This window comes from Mirounga leonina, unplaced genomic scaffold, assembly GCF_011800145.1.
Source record: "Mirounga leonina isolate KUSES-001 unplaced genomic scaffold, KU_Mleo_1.0 Mir_151, whole genome shotgun sequence".
NCBI classification, from domain to species: Eukaryota; Metazoa; Chordata; class Mammalia; order Carnivora; family Phocidae; genus Mirounga; species Mirounga leonina.
The window spans coordinates 8,080,747-8,095,693 of NW_023270377.1; the positions used below are offsets into that span (position 1 = coordinate 8,080,747).

At 39.5% G+C, this 14,947-nt stretch overlaps 1 protein-coding gene across 1 annotated transcript in view; it reads right to left on the reverse strand.

Annotated features, from left to right (window-relative positions):
• Nucleotides 1–493: 493 nt before the first annotated feature.
• Nucleotides 494–14,947, reverse strand: part of PSMD1 (proteasome 26S subunit, non-ATPase 1) — a 91,663-nt gene continuing 77,209 nt past the window's right edge. The window contains exons 19-25 of the mRNA XM_035006903.1: nt 14,773–14,875; nt 10,490–10,659; nt 8,699–8,791; nt 7,587–7,673; nt 6,906–7,052; nt 2,790–2,945; nt 494–709 (exon numbers count right to left, since the gene is read on the reverse strand). Coding sequence (XP_034862794.1) covers nt 2,799–2,945; nt 6,906–7,052; nt 7,587–7,673; nt 8,699–8,791; nt 10,490–10,659; nt 14,773–14,875 — 747 coding nt within the window. The 3' untranslated portion in view covers nt 494–709; nt 2,790–2,798. The remainder of the gene's footprint in view (nt 710–2,789; nt 2,946–6,905; nt 7,053–7,586; nt 7,674–8,698; nt 8,792–10,489; nt 10,660–14,772; nt 14,876–14,947) is intronic.

Below are 14,947 nucleotides of genomic sequence, written 5' to 3' on the forward strand. Positions count from 1 at the left end.
TTATACCTCAAATTAAGAAGCACATGGCAAAAAAGGGTAGAAAAAGGAAAAAAAGAGTTCATTATTAAATCCTGTGGCTAAATGATTTTGTACCTGTTGTCTTCAACAGGGTCAAAAGCAGGAAACAATAGGCAAAGCTTACTTTTAAATAATGCTTCTGAGCTGCCTAAACAGACATTTCCCTTGGACCACTAAAGGGACTTCTTCAGTAAATCACGGTACCTCATACCCTCAACCCGATTTAAAAAAACTGCAGAGAATTTTTGGAGTGAAGAACAAGGTTGATTTTTTTTCTTATTTTTTTCCCATTATTTTTCAAATAATCTATAAACTAGTTTAACTTTTTCATCAATATGAAAATCATGCATACTCATCCTGGCAATCAAGGATTTAGCTCTCTGGGTCTAGGCAATTCATGGTGTGTGGGGGTATTAGGTCCATTTATTTAAAATTGAGGCTGAAAAACAAACAAATTAAAAAGTCCTCATCCATCTGGAGATTTTAATATATTTATTTGAAAACCAAGTTCTGTGAAAGAGCACACTAAATAGTCATATATCTTCTCTTCACCAAAGACTTGGAGACAAGGTTCTTCGGGTCAGCGCGGAGGCAATGGTACATGCAGTGAGTAGCAGGTCTCAGCATGGATTTCTTCACAGGCATCTCCAATACGGGCCTGGACAATCTTCTTCAGACGAGCAATGAGAGCCTAAGGAAGGGGGCAGGGGGAAAAGCTAGGGTCATTCTTTGTTTAAAAGAAAAAAATTTTTTTTCACCACTAGCTGTTGAAGTCTAAAACTAGCCCCTAACCCTGCCTATGCAGTCCTAATATGCCAGTGTTCGATAGGACAGACTACAGTTCTTACACTCCCTCTAGACTGAATATTTTATCCTTTGGAAAAGAGTAAGAATCCAATTTCTGGGGTGCTTGGCTGGTTCAGTTGGCAGAGCATGTGACTGGATCCCAGGAGTTTTAGAGTCCCCATTGGGTTTAGAGTTTGCTTAAAAAAAAAATCCAATTTCTGGGGTGCCTGGGTGGCTCGGTCGTTAGGCATCTGCCTTTGGCTCGGGTCATGGTCCCAGGGTCCTGGGATCGAGCCCCGCATCGGGCTCCCTGCTCCGCGGGAGGCCTGCTTCTCCCTCTCCCACTCCCCCTGCTTGTGTTCCCTCTCTCTGTCAAATAAATAAATAAAATTAAAAACAAACAAACAAAAAAAAAAACACTTAAGTACTGGGGCGCCTGGGTGGCTCAGTCGTTAAGCATCTGCCTTCGGCTCAGGCCATGATCCCAGGGTCCTGGGATCGAGCCCCACATCGGGCTCCCTGCTCCGCGGGAAGCCTGCTTCTCCCTCTCCCACTCCCCCTGCTTGTGTCCCTGCTCTCGCTGTGTCTCTCTCTGTCAAATAAATAAATAAAATCTTGAAAAAAAAAATCCAATTTCTAACTAAAAACTTCTAAGCCATCTTGTAGTTAATTGCCTTGAAAGACTTATTAATCAGGAGGTTTTTTAGTAAGGTAAGTGTGGCGAAAGGCTTGAGGGGGCTAATGTGAGTCTGTTCGTTCCACAGAGAGACTGAGTGCTTATGGTATCAATACCGCCACGTGCTGGTTGGGTAAAGCTTAGGAAACCATCAAAGGCCCAAAGCTAATTTTCAAAGCAGTTTTACATAGACAGGAAGTTAGTATAAATCTCCCTCTCTCAATCAAAGGTCCAAACACTTTTGGGAGTTTGAATATATTTTCCTACTAATGGTAGGGCTTCTGCCTTAATATTTATCTGAGATTTCTGTAAAAGCTTTCATTAATTGCTAGTCAGTGTGTAACACCCATGGTGCTAGATTTACAGCCTGGCATTTAAATTTATTTTTCTTTTGTCATTAGGTAATAAATGATACTCTTCTTATTTTCTTTAAAGAGTAGAAGAGAAGACTAAATGCTTATTTGTCTGACAATGTATTTGTACTAGGGTGGAATGAGAAAACCTTTATTATATAGTTTACATGCATCTTCAAATATGTGATTCAAAAAAATGGGGGAAATAAGAACGACAATTTCATGACATTAGATTATTCTAATTTTTTGCATCTAAAGACCTACTTCAACACTGTTAGAATACTGGCATCATAATCTTTTTCAACTGGACAAAGCTTTGTGTTATATAGTCTAAGCTGACACTGAAGTACCTTTAAGCACTGTGTCTTACACACATTAGATGTTTGACAACTTCAGTGAGTAAATGAATATTAAGGCTTTTAGTGCCAAAAGTATCACCAAAGGAAAGGGAGAGAGAGAGAGAGAGAGCAAGAGAGAGAGAGATGAATCAGTGATCCATGAACCAGTGCCGGCCGTAAACTGTAACTGATCTGTAATAAGGGGCTCACATCAAGGTGTAAATCAACTCTATCATGAGCAAATGGTCAGTTCAGTTGACTCTTTTTTGGGGTGAGGGGGTAAGCAAAGCTTTTTCAATGAAAGAAGCACTGAACAGATTGACATTTTGGAGCAAGCTCCCTACTGCCTCATGGACCTATGAGAATAGTTTTTAGCCATTCTGAACAGCACTGGTCAAACACTAGAGTGTAGAGAGAGAGTCAAAGGAGAAAGAAAAAGGAATTGGAGGTTATGTATACTGAACAAGTCAAAAAGAGGGGAAATTTTAATACCATGTAGGTAAACAGGAATTAAAGCACAAAAGGAATGGAAAAAGTGACACGATGTCTCTGCCGGAAACATTTAAGATGTATTGACAAACAGATTTCCCTTGATACACAATTTTATTCTACACATACCTCTGGTCCTTAATCATCGATATATTCAAATGGTTCTGGAGGTTCTGGCTCTTGTTCTTCTTCCTCGATTTTTGGGCCATGGGCTGCCACAGGTTCTACCAGTTCTTCAATGTCTTCACTGGTATCCTTCAGGATGATGATGCCTCCAATGGAGAGCTGTAAACACAGAGCAAGGAATGAAGAAGCACAAATTCCACTCATATTTTCAGACTGCTCCAGGGTCTAGAGGGCGTGTTTGTTAAATGGTACCTTAAGGCTACTTCAATGATCTGGAAGTAAAGAACTGGAAGAGAACTACACTTCACCAGACAAGCGCCAGGAAACCCATGCACGTACGCCTGTGTGAAGCTACACCCTGACAAACTGTTCAGCTGCAAGAAGCGGCTAATAAGATCTTCCTCTTCCATTCCTTCAGTTAGTCTGAGAACTAAACGAGGAAAGCAAACAATCAACGTACATTACAAAGGATACAGAAAAATGTGATCTATACGGAGTATTTACAAACTTAGCCCAGTGGCAGAACATGTGGTACTCTTCTTTTTAGACGATGTGTCCCAACTGAAGAGCAGTATTTCCAGCACTGCCGCGGTACGACTGTAGAGAGAAAGTTTACTGTCCAAACACGGCATTCTAATGCCTTGCTACTCAACACGTGCTCCTGGACCAGTTGCAGCATTATCACCTGGGAGTTTGTTAGAAATGCAGAAAACAGGGCGCCTGGGTGGCTCAGTTGGTTAAGCGACTGCCTTCGGCTCAGGTCATGATCCTGGAGTCCCGGGATCGAGTCCCGCATTGGGCTCCCTGCTCGGCAGGGAGTCTGCTTCTGCCTCTGACCCTCCTCCCTCTCATGCTCTCTGTCTCTTATTCTCTCTCTCTCAAATAAATAAATAAAATCTTAAAAAAAAAAAAGAAATGCAGAAAACATAACCCGACCTAGATCTACAGAATCTGCATTTTAACAAGACCCACAGGTGATATGTATGCACACTAAAGTTTGAGAAGCCCACTACTCTAATAGATACTTTAGTACTTGTGAGAAAACTATCATTTTGGATACAAAAGACAATCTACAAATGAAAAGCCAATTTCTTTCCAGCGATTTCAGAATGACAGAGTGAACAACATATATCACAGATACACTGAATGTTTTTCACTTTAATCTACAAATCCTTGCAATACAAGACGAGGACGTAGTAGATGGGAAACAAAAAAGAACTAGAGTGTAGAAGCATTTTATTAGCCCTCTCCCAAACATATCAGCAGAAGTAAATTCACACACCAAACTATTCACCCGTCTCTGTGTGCTAATCTTACTCTATTTGCTTGCCTGTGTCAAAGGAAATGGAAAGCTACTCTCTGTAATTAAATCAGTCAAGTGGCAAGGCACATCTGGAAAAACATTATTTCTACCAAAGCAAATTACTGGGAAGGAAAAGCAGCACAAGCACATTAGTCAGATGATTCACATATATACAAAATAGCTCTGCAGTTCAACCTAATCTGATTTTTATTCATTGGAACTTTGCCCTGCCATGCTATAAAACCGGTGTGCCTTCATGAATTTCTGCACTATTTCCCTTCTCTCGACATACATATTCATACACATTATTTTCTAACTCTTTCCCTTAAAAAGTCTGCTTTCCTTGAAGAAAGCCATTTTATGAATGGACCCTGCCTTTACTACCAATATGCACCCAAGAACAATCATAGTACAAGGCCACTGTCCTAATCCTCCAAGGTCTAAAAGTTTACCTGAGCCTTCTAAAGGACCAAATAAAGATGAATCATCTACCAAACAAGAAAATACTTATGTTCACAATAAGGACTTCCTGTATTTTGGAAACAGATGGCTCCAGGTTATAACTGTACTATTTCATGCTCAACTGGAATGAAATAATCCAACTCAAATCCTGCAATATATACAACATAAGGGAAGAGCCTTATAGCAACATGGTTTAGGTTTATTATTATTTTTTTAAAAGATTTTATTTATTTACCTGACAGAGAGAGACACAGTGAGAGAGGGAACACAAGCAGGGAGAGTGAGAGAGGGAGAAGCAGGCTTCCCACTGAGCGGGGAGCCCAAGGTGGGGCTCGATCCCAGGACCCTGAGATCACGACCCGAGCCGAAGGCAGACGCTTAATGACTGAGCCACCCAGGTGCCCTTTATTTTATTTTTTAAAAGTAATCTCTATACTCAATGTGGGGCTTGAACCTACAATCCTGAGATCAAGAATTGCGCGATCTACTGACTGAGCCAGCCAGGCGGCTCATGACCTTTTTACCACTGTAAAATGTTGTCTCCAGCAACAATTTTTCTTTTCTTTCTCTTTCTTTCTAAGATTTTATTTATTTGACAGACAGAGAGAGCACAAGCAGGGGGAGCTGCAGGCAGAGGGAGAGGGAGAGGGAGAAGCAGGCTCCCCGCTGAGCAGGGAGCCCAATGTGGGGCTCGATCCCAGGACCCCGGGATCATGACCTGAGCGGAAGGCAGATGCTTAAATGACTGAGCCACCCAGGTGCCCCCCAATTTTTCTTTTAAAGTATATTTTGTCTGATGTTGGTATAGCTGTTCCAGCTTTCTTTTAGTTACTTGTTTACATGGGATATCTTCTCAACCTTTTGCTTTTAATCTACTTCAATCTTTGAATCTAAAGTGTGTGTATGTTTTAAGATTTTTTTATTTTTTTAAAAGATTTTTTATTTCTTTATATGCCAGAGAGAGAGTGCACAAGCAGGGAGAGCTGTAGGCAGAGGGAGAAGCAGGCTCCCTGCTGAGCAAGGAGCCCGATATGGGACTTGATCCCAGAATCCTGGGATCATGACCTGAGCTGAAGCCAGACGCTTAACTGACTGAGCCACCCAGGCATCCCTAAGATTTTACTTTTTAAGTAATCTCTACACCCAAGGGTGGGGCTTGGACTTACAACCTTGAGATCAGGAGTTGCATGCTCTGCTGACTGAGCCAGCCAGGTGTCCCATAAAGTATGTCTCTGGTAGAGAACATATAGTTGGATCATTTTCTTTTTTATCCATTTGGCTGATCTCTGCCCTTTAACTGGTATGGTTAGTCCATTTACATCTTATGTGATTAGAGTCCCCTGGCTGGCTCAGTTGGTAGAGCATGAGACTCTTGATCTTGGGGTCATGAGTTCTAGGCCCACGTTGGGCCTAGAGGTTACTTAAAAAAAAAAAAAAAAAAAAAAGACATCTCATGTGATAACTAAGATTTGTTCCTGCCATTTTGCTGTTTTTTGTATGTCTTACATATTTTTGTTCCTCAATTCTTCCACTGCTGGCTTCTTTGGTATTAAACAGATATTTTCTAGTGTACTGAGGTTAATTTTCTTGTTTTAGTCTACTTTTTGAGTTATTTTGTTGGGTGGTTCCCTTTGGGGTTGCAATTAACAGCTTAATCTCACTGAAAAAGAGTAACTTAATTTCAATAGTATACAAAAACTACACTTCAATATAACGGTATCTCCCTACTCCTTTGTGTAGTTGGACTGAATGTTTGTGTCTCTCCACCCTGCCATTCATATGTTGAAATCCTAACCCCCTGATAGTATTAGGATGTGGGCCTTTAGGAAGCAATTAGGTCACCAGGGTGAAGACCCCATTAGTAATAAAATCAGTACCCTTATAAGGAGAGGCACGAAGAGAGCTAGTTTCCTTTCTCTCTGTCATATGAAGATACAGTGAGAAGATGTAGGATGAGGGCCTTTACTAAGAACCCAATCATGCTGGTACCCTAATCTTGGACTTCTAGCCCCCTAGAACTGTGAGAAATGTTTGTTGTTTAAGCCATTCAGTTTTAAATGGTAGGTGGCAATCTGCTATAGCAGCCAGAACCTTGACATATTTAATGCATATTTTAACTTTACACTTTTATACAGTGTGTGCACATCAACTTATGATTGCTTTATGCACTTATCTTTAAACCAGACAGAAGAGTTACAAACAAAAATACATTTATACTATTCTTCATATACAGATTTATTTGTACTAGAGAGCTTTCTCCAACGCTCTGGAGATTTATCCTCCTCTGTCAATATACCACTGTCCCATGAATTAATATCCCACTGGTATATAGCTAAGGGCCATCGATAACTTACTGGTTTGAAAGGCTGGTATCTACAGGTCTCTGGCATGGTCAGGACCTTAAGCTGGGCAGGCATAACTCGGGCTGGGTTATCCAATAACTGGAAGTTTGGCTCAGGTTCTTTTTTCTTCTCTTTTTCTTCCTTTTTTTCTGCTTCATCCTGGAAAATATTAAAAAATAGCCCAACAAAGGTTCACTTCTCTTCTGTATCACTGAATAATGTTTGATAAGTTTACTGAGCAACTCTCAGGTACAAAAGTTAGCTAGGATTAGATATAATTAAAGTACAACCAAAGTCATACTAGACTCAGAGGACAGAGAGAGTAACTGTGCTTAGGAGTGAGAATGCTATGTAATTTGGTTTTAAAAGGATGAGGTTTTTCTATCAAGAGAGACCAGAAAAAGAGGGTCTATTTAAATAAATGATATTCTCCTTGCTTGAAAGGGCCTTTTTTTCTCCCACCATCATCTCATTGTCTGAAAATTCTACACCGCCCTTCAAAACCCATTTTAGTTGTCATTTTCTCCAAGAACTCAAGTATCTTCCAATTAAAACTATAGGAGTCTCTGCTTGGAACAGGATACTTATTTAAGGGAAGCCAAGAGCAAGGTATGGTAATGTTCACTTAAGGAAGAATCTGGACCATGACAGAGATAGATGTATAATTTGGTATGATCACCAAATTATACCTACCACTTCCATTTTCTCCTCCTCTTTTTTCTCCTTTTCTTTTTCCTTCTTTTTAGCCTTGGCGGTAATAGATAACACAGCAGTGGAAACCTAGAAGAAGTGAACAGGGTAATTATAATCTCTTACTTACATACAAAGGTACAAGCCCAAAGAGAACTCAGTTCTACAATACTACTTTGTTTCCTGGCAGTAAATATCATAAAAGTGAAATGAAAATAAATAATGTACATTACTTTTAATCAATCACATCTAATATCCTAACCTACAGATACACTTGTACAAGTTCACACATATACGTGTATAAAGACTCTTACTCTAATCTCATTTGTAACAGTGATTAATTAGAAATCACCTTAAAATGTCCATCAGATGAGGAACCGAGAAGACAAATAATGGTATATATACATAAAGGGATTGCCTGGGGCAAATATGAGATCCATATATATTGAAATTTTTAAAGATTATTACTTTTTGTTTTATTTTAGGTAGGCCCCATGCTCAATGTGGGCTTGAACTCAGGACCCTGAGATCAAGAGTTGCACACTCTACTGACTGAATCAGCCAGATGCCCCTTAAAGATTAATTGTTAAAGTAAAAATGGTAAGCTGCAGAACAGTATGTCAAAAATAATTCTATCTATGGTGGAAAAAGTATTGATACGTGTGGAGAAAACATTTGGAGGGGTTCAAATTATGATTCCTGCAACATGGGACTTGGATGACCAGGAAAGAAAAAGCGCTTTTACTTTACATTCTTGCGTAATGTTAGATTTTACCATAAGAGTGTTACTTTGAAAATATCTAATTTAAAACATAAAAATATTTATTTTTTTGTTAAAAGATTTTATTTATTTATTTGACAGAGAGAGACAGTGAGAGAGGGAACACAAGCAGGGGGAGTGGGAGAGGGAGAAGCAGGCTTCCCACGGAGCAGGGAGCCCAATGCGGGGCTCGATCCCAAGACCCTGGGATCATGACCTGAGCTGAAGGCAGATGCTTAATGACTGAGCCACCAGGGCCCCTAAAACATAAAAATATTTAAAACAAACCCTAGTAAAACACTAAGTAGCTTCTATATATAAGTATAAATGCTGCTCAAGGGAACAAAGAACCTACCTTTTCCTTTTCTTTTTCTTTTGGTACTTCCAGAGGGGCAGGATATGCAAATGTGGATGGTTTACAGTTTGATTTATACTGAACTTTCGGCATCTGAAGAAATAAAAGAATTTTCCCCCTTACGTTAAAAAAACCCAAATCAAGATTTAAGAATCCTATGCTCTTAGCAAGCATACAATAAAGTTTCAATCCAGGCTAAATGTTCTCGTACAGTACTCCCTTATAGGCATCTGTCTTCTTACACTGAATTTGTTTTGAAGTGCTTTACAGAACTACCTGCAGTTCCATACTTTACTGAAGCTCTGTGCCTGTTTACAGGCACCCCTTGATCTCATCTTTACTGGACGTGTACCCTGCTTCAGTGGGTTAAGTCCCACTCATGGTGTAAGCATCAGGTCAACTGTTACCTCCTTTGTAAAGTGTTATTTGGCTATCTAACCTGTATACCTAACTTCCACATACCCTCCTATACCACTCCAACAATATATACAAGTCTGTACAGTTTCTATACCACATAATCCCTGACAAGAGTCTAACATGAGTCTAATGGAAAAAGTCAGCTTCACGTTACTTATTGACTAGGTGTTAACTTCACTAGTCTGAATTTTTCTCTATTTCCCCAATTTACACTGATAGAGAATGGTAATAGGCATCATGTTTACTAGGATAAGGAATCTTGTCTTTTTAATCCCACTTTCCTTGTAAAGAATGGAAACAGATCAGAAAACTGTGTGTTAGAAGAAAAAGTCCCTATAGATTATATAGGATGTTTAACCACAGTGTTAAAGGTTAGGGATTGGAAAACCTAAAGATTCTTATTTTGAAAGATAAAACTGCTCAATATTTATAAATGTGAGTAGTTTTATACTGAAACACTTAGGGATAAATGGCTGTATAGCTATACTGGAAAAAAAAGTCCACTGGATGAACTACTCAGTCTTTATCAGCCATTTTCTGGCCCCCAATTTTTCCACTTTGAAATTTAATAGAACATTGTAACAGAAGTGATGAGCAGATGTAAGAGTTATTTGAAGGTCAAAAGGCCTCTGAGAAGACAGAAGAACGGCCACAGGACTGAGAAAGACCTAAGCACAAACCCCATTAAAAAAAAAAAAAAAAAGGATGGTGTGATGACAGGGGATGTATCACCCTCAGTCCTTGAGTCATGTGACCAGTTTCTGTCAGATTCCTCGGCTCAACATTGGCCTCATTTTCTGCCACTACCAGAGAGACATCCTCCCATTTTCCTTTTCCCTTTAGCAGTAATCCTTTCTTCCTTTAAATACTCTAGCATCACAAAACTATGAAACATGGCCCTGTCTCAAACCTTCACTCCTTCCTAAGATTTAGTTCGGGTCACCTTTCTTCCTTGCCCAGATTACTGCAATAGCATTCACTGTAATAGATTTCCACTGATACCAGAATGTTGTTTCTAGAATGCAAATCTCATCAAGTCATTTATCTGCATGAAATCCTTCAAAAGCTCCCAAAGAATTTCAGTATTAAATAAAATTGATAAGAGTGATTTATAAAGCTTTTTCATATTTTTATATTTGCCCCCTCTCACCATTCCCTCCCAACTGATTCATCCAAGGTTACAGTTAGTAATGAGATTGATTTTCAAAGCTTCCACTGACACACTCCACTCAACAAGGTCATGACTCAATTTAAAGGGGAAATACAATATTGGTGAGATGACAACTAATCTTTAAAATTTCACGAAAACTCTTGTGAGTGGGTGGTTAGGATACAGTGAAGAAGTTACACTCAAAACAGGTCTCACGAACATACCTTTAAGTCCTTGTTAAGGCCAATGACACATGTAGGGGTATAAGCCAATGACAGGAAGTGTGAAAGAGGAAACCAGAACCAGAACTGGGTAAAGACAAGGACGCCAACTACAGAAGGCATATGGGTGTGCCCAGTCCTGGACTGCAAGGAGATTGTGACGTTATGACCACCTGTAGAAAAAGGGAGAAACCATGAACATGAATCCAGTAGGGTAATAATAAAGATTTCTAAGTATTGCACTAGGGAAGCATTTGGTGACTATTTTAAGAATACAGTTCATAAAATCTGTTACGGAGTAGCTGGAATTTGTTAGCCAGTGAACTATCTAGGGTCTCCAAAACTGGAAGTGCTGTATTTCTTTTTTAAATTTTATTTTATTATGTTATGTTAATCACCATACATTACATCATTAGTTTTTGATGTAGTGTTCCATGATTCATTGTTTGCATATAACACCCAGTGCTCCATTTAGTATGTGCCCTCTTTAATACCCATCACCAGGCTAACCCAGCCCCCCACCCCCCTCCCCTCCAGAACCCTCAGTTTGTTTCTCAGAGTCCATAGTCTCTCATGGTTCGTCTCCCCCTCCGATTTCCTCCCCTTCATTTTTCCCTTCCTACTATCTTCTTCTTTTTTTTTTAAACATATAATGTATTATTTGTTTCAGAGTACAGGAAGTGCTGTATTTTAATTGGAATCAGGGTAATCTAGACTTTTTTTCTATATAAGTAGGAATTTTCCAAAAAAGCCTAAAGGATATCAAAACTGAATGCTAAATTAAATATTAATCTATATTATACACTGGGGTTTTTAATGTGCTAACAAAAAATAAAATTTCAGTACACATCATATTTGCAAACAATAGCAAAGAGGCAAGAGGTAGATATTGTTTGCTTAAGTTTTACTCTTTCTGCTTTAGTTATCTGAATGTAGGCAGCTCCGACATTAACTAGCCTTGTGACCTTGGACAAATCACTTTACCTCTAAAAGTCTCTTTTCCCATTGGCAAAATGAGGGTTTGGACTTGAGCACCTGAACTAGAGCTCTACCACTAACAAAAGAAAACCTTTAATATCTCCAATCTTTGATTCAACTGAAATTTTTTTTTGAGGAAGCACAGTATGTGAAACAATGAAATCAAAGTTAATTCCATTTAATCAGAAGTTTGGGCTGCTGAGAGGCTGAATGGCTCAGCCTGTCTTGTTCATCCACTTCTTGCCACATCCCCTAGACTATCCCTTGATGGGGTACAGAGAAACATAGTCTGAAAACTAGTGAATAAGAACTAAGATGCAAGCATCATTTAGACAGCTGGATCTTTACTGGGCCCTAGAAAGGCTGAGATTCTAGGAGGCTATTTGGGGTTGCAAACTTGAATGCCTTTAGAAACCAGTCAGGCAAACGAATGAGAAAACCTGACTGGAAGCAGTGGGGAACTGAAGCAACTGGAAAGTTCATGTCGTATTTAAAGAGGACATGTTACTAAGGGTGTAGGTCCAGAGTTACTAGGTAATTCTGTTTTTAAAAGTAGACTGTAATCTGGATTTTGTCCAAAATTTTGTTAGGCAGGCAAACATGTTTATACGTTTGGTCTATATAACAGTGTTAGTATTGGACCCCAGAACTCTGAGACACCAATCTTTTAGTTTATATAAGATACCCTCTAAAGGGTACCTGGGTGGCTCAGTCAGTTAAGTGTCTGCCTTTGGCTCAGGCCATGATCCCAGAGTCCCGGGATCAAGTCCTGCATCAGGCTCCCCGCTCAGCAGGGAGTCTGCTTCTCCCTCTGCCCCTCCCCCCACTTGTGATCTCTCAAATAAATAAAATCTTTTTTTTTTTAAGATTTTATTTATTTACGTGACAGAGAGAGACACAGCAAGAGAGGGAACACAAGCAGCGGGAGTGGGAGAGGGAGAAGCAGGCTTCCCGCCAAGCAGGGAGCCTGAGGCGGGGCTAGATCCCAAGGTCCAGGGATCATGACCTGAGCCCAAGGCAGATGCTTAACGACCGAGCCACTCAGGAGCCCCTCAAATAAATAAAATCTTAAAAAAAAAAAAAAAAAGATACGCTATAAAAATGGAGCTTGTCTGCACCTAGTCACCATCCTAATTTGAATTCCAATTCTGGATCCCTATTGCTCACATTTCACTTCTTTTAACTTCAGTCTCTCCCATGCTGCTACATTAGTCAGGAAGTATTACTTTTACTAAACTAAAAAAGCACTTTAATTTTTTGTAAGAATCAAATAATCTAGATTTTATTTGGAAAAAATCAGGTATCCTTTAGTTTTGTTTTTCCAATAGGGATGAGTTATATGCATTTATTGTCTGCTTGTGCTCTAACCTCCACATTCACCAAATGCTTACTATATATTGAGAATTTTGAACAAAATACTGAAAAGAGATCCCAAGGAGCCTCTAGCCTAGTGGAGAAGACAACTAGATAATTAAACTAGGGTTTACAAGCATTATGAGATTGAAACCTGGGCACTAGTGAGGACATATGGCTAAGCATGTATGTCCCAGGGTGAAGGCTGGGTAGGGCAGAGGAGAGGGGAAGGCTGCTCAGAGAACATGATACTTATTTTAAGTTTTGAAGCTGAATTCCTTTTATTTCAATGAAACCCATTTTCTTCAGACTTAGAAACTAAACTAGCCTTTTGTTCTAATAGTCTGAGATTTAATACAAAACAAGAAAGAGTTTATCCTGTTGGTAGTGTTTACACAGTTTTACAAACTTCAATCATAAATCTTAATCTTTGGCTCTTCTCCCTGAAGAGACCAAATCATTGAGTGAATTCTCATCAACTTCAACTTCACTCATTCCTTTGAAGTTGACCTCCAGAGTTCCTCCATTAACACTAACTTCTGAGAGCCAGACTGCAGGACTACACGTTTTTTCTAATGCAGTTGCAGCAGTTTGTAGGAGGACAGGATATTGACAAAGTGAAAAGGGGTGAAAGAATAATTTTGCTTGTAATAGTGAACACAACAGTACAGAACTTTTATGTACTAAATAACACTAAAATAAGTAAGGCAAAAAACATAATAAATAAAAAGAAACGGAAAGAAGCATCAAAACTTGATTGGTCCACGACAATTCAGAGATACAAAAGGCAGTGAAGGGAGAGAGGAGCTGAAAGGGGAAGGAAGGGAGGGAGAGAGAGGACTTCTAGTAAAGATGGTAGAATAAAGCTGAAACAGAGAAGTATCCTCCCCTAATTCTTCACAAATAATATAGCAGAAACCAGCAAAAAACTACAGTTGTACTGAATGAACAAGTAAAGGGTTGTATATAAAACTACAAACCTCAAAAACTGGCAGCTAAAAGAAATAGATTATGGAGTAGTAAAACGTTACTCCTAAATCCTATTTAAAAACCAATTACCCAAAGTAGCCAATCTCAGATGGCTACATACTGTATGATTCCAGCTGTATAATACTCTGGAAAGGGGAAAACTAAAGTTATAGGGACAATAAAAAGATCAGTGGTTGCCAGGGGGTTGTGCAGAAGGAGGGAGAGATGAAAAGGTGGAACACAGAGGATTTCTAGGGCAGTGAAACTATTGCCTATGATGTAATAGTGGATATATATTTATGCATTTGTCAAAACCCATAGAAAATGGACTTGAATGTAAACTAGGGACTGATAAAACCCAGCCAATTCAGTGTCAAGTTCTATGAACTATAGGCTCCATGTTGGGCGCCTGGGTGGCTCAGTTGGTTAAGCGACTGCCTTCGGCTCAGGTCATGATCCTGGAGTCCCGGGATCGAGTCCCACATCGGGCTCCCTGCTTCTCCCTCTGACCCTCCCCCCTCTCATGTGCTCTCTCTCATTCTCTCTCTCTCAAATAAATCTAAAAAAAAAAAAGATAATGTATAGGCTCCATGTTTTCTCCAGGAATAATTTCCCCCCAGAAAATTTCCCCAATAATTCCCCAAATAATTTCCCCAGTTTCTTTTTTTAATTTCAATTTTTATTTATTTATTTATTTATTTAAAGATTTTATTTATTTATTTGACAGACAGAGACACAGTGAGAGAGGGAACACAAGCAGGGGGAGTGGGAGAGGGAGAAGCAGGCTCCCTGCAGAGCAGGGAGCCCGATGCGGGACTCGATCCCAGGACCCTGGGATCATGACCTGAGCCGAAGACAGTCGCTTAACCAACTGAGCCACCCAGGCGCCCTCCCCAGTTTCTACTATGTCATATAGTTAGAGCAGATAGTTACTTCATCAGAGTTAGTTTAAATGGATAAATACATCTGGAAGATTTAACATTTACCTGCATCCAGTATGCCCTGCGCCAAAATAGCGCCAAACTTAGCCATGACATCATCATGTTTATCATTGATGACTTTGGAATACAGCTGTCTGAACTGATTCACCTGAAGGAACATGCAAAAGAATTATAGTCATATCAATATTCATTTGTGGTGTCATTTCAGACCAGGGAAAAC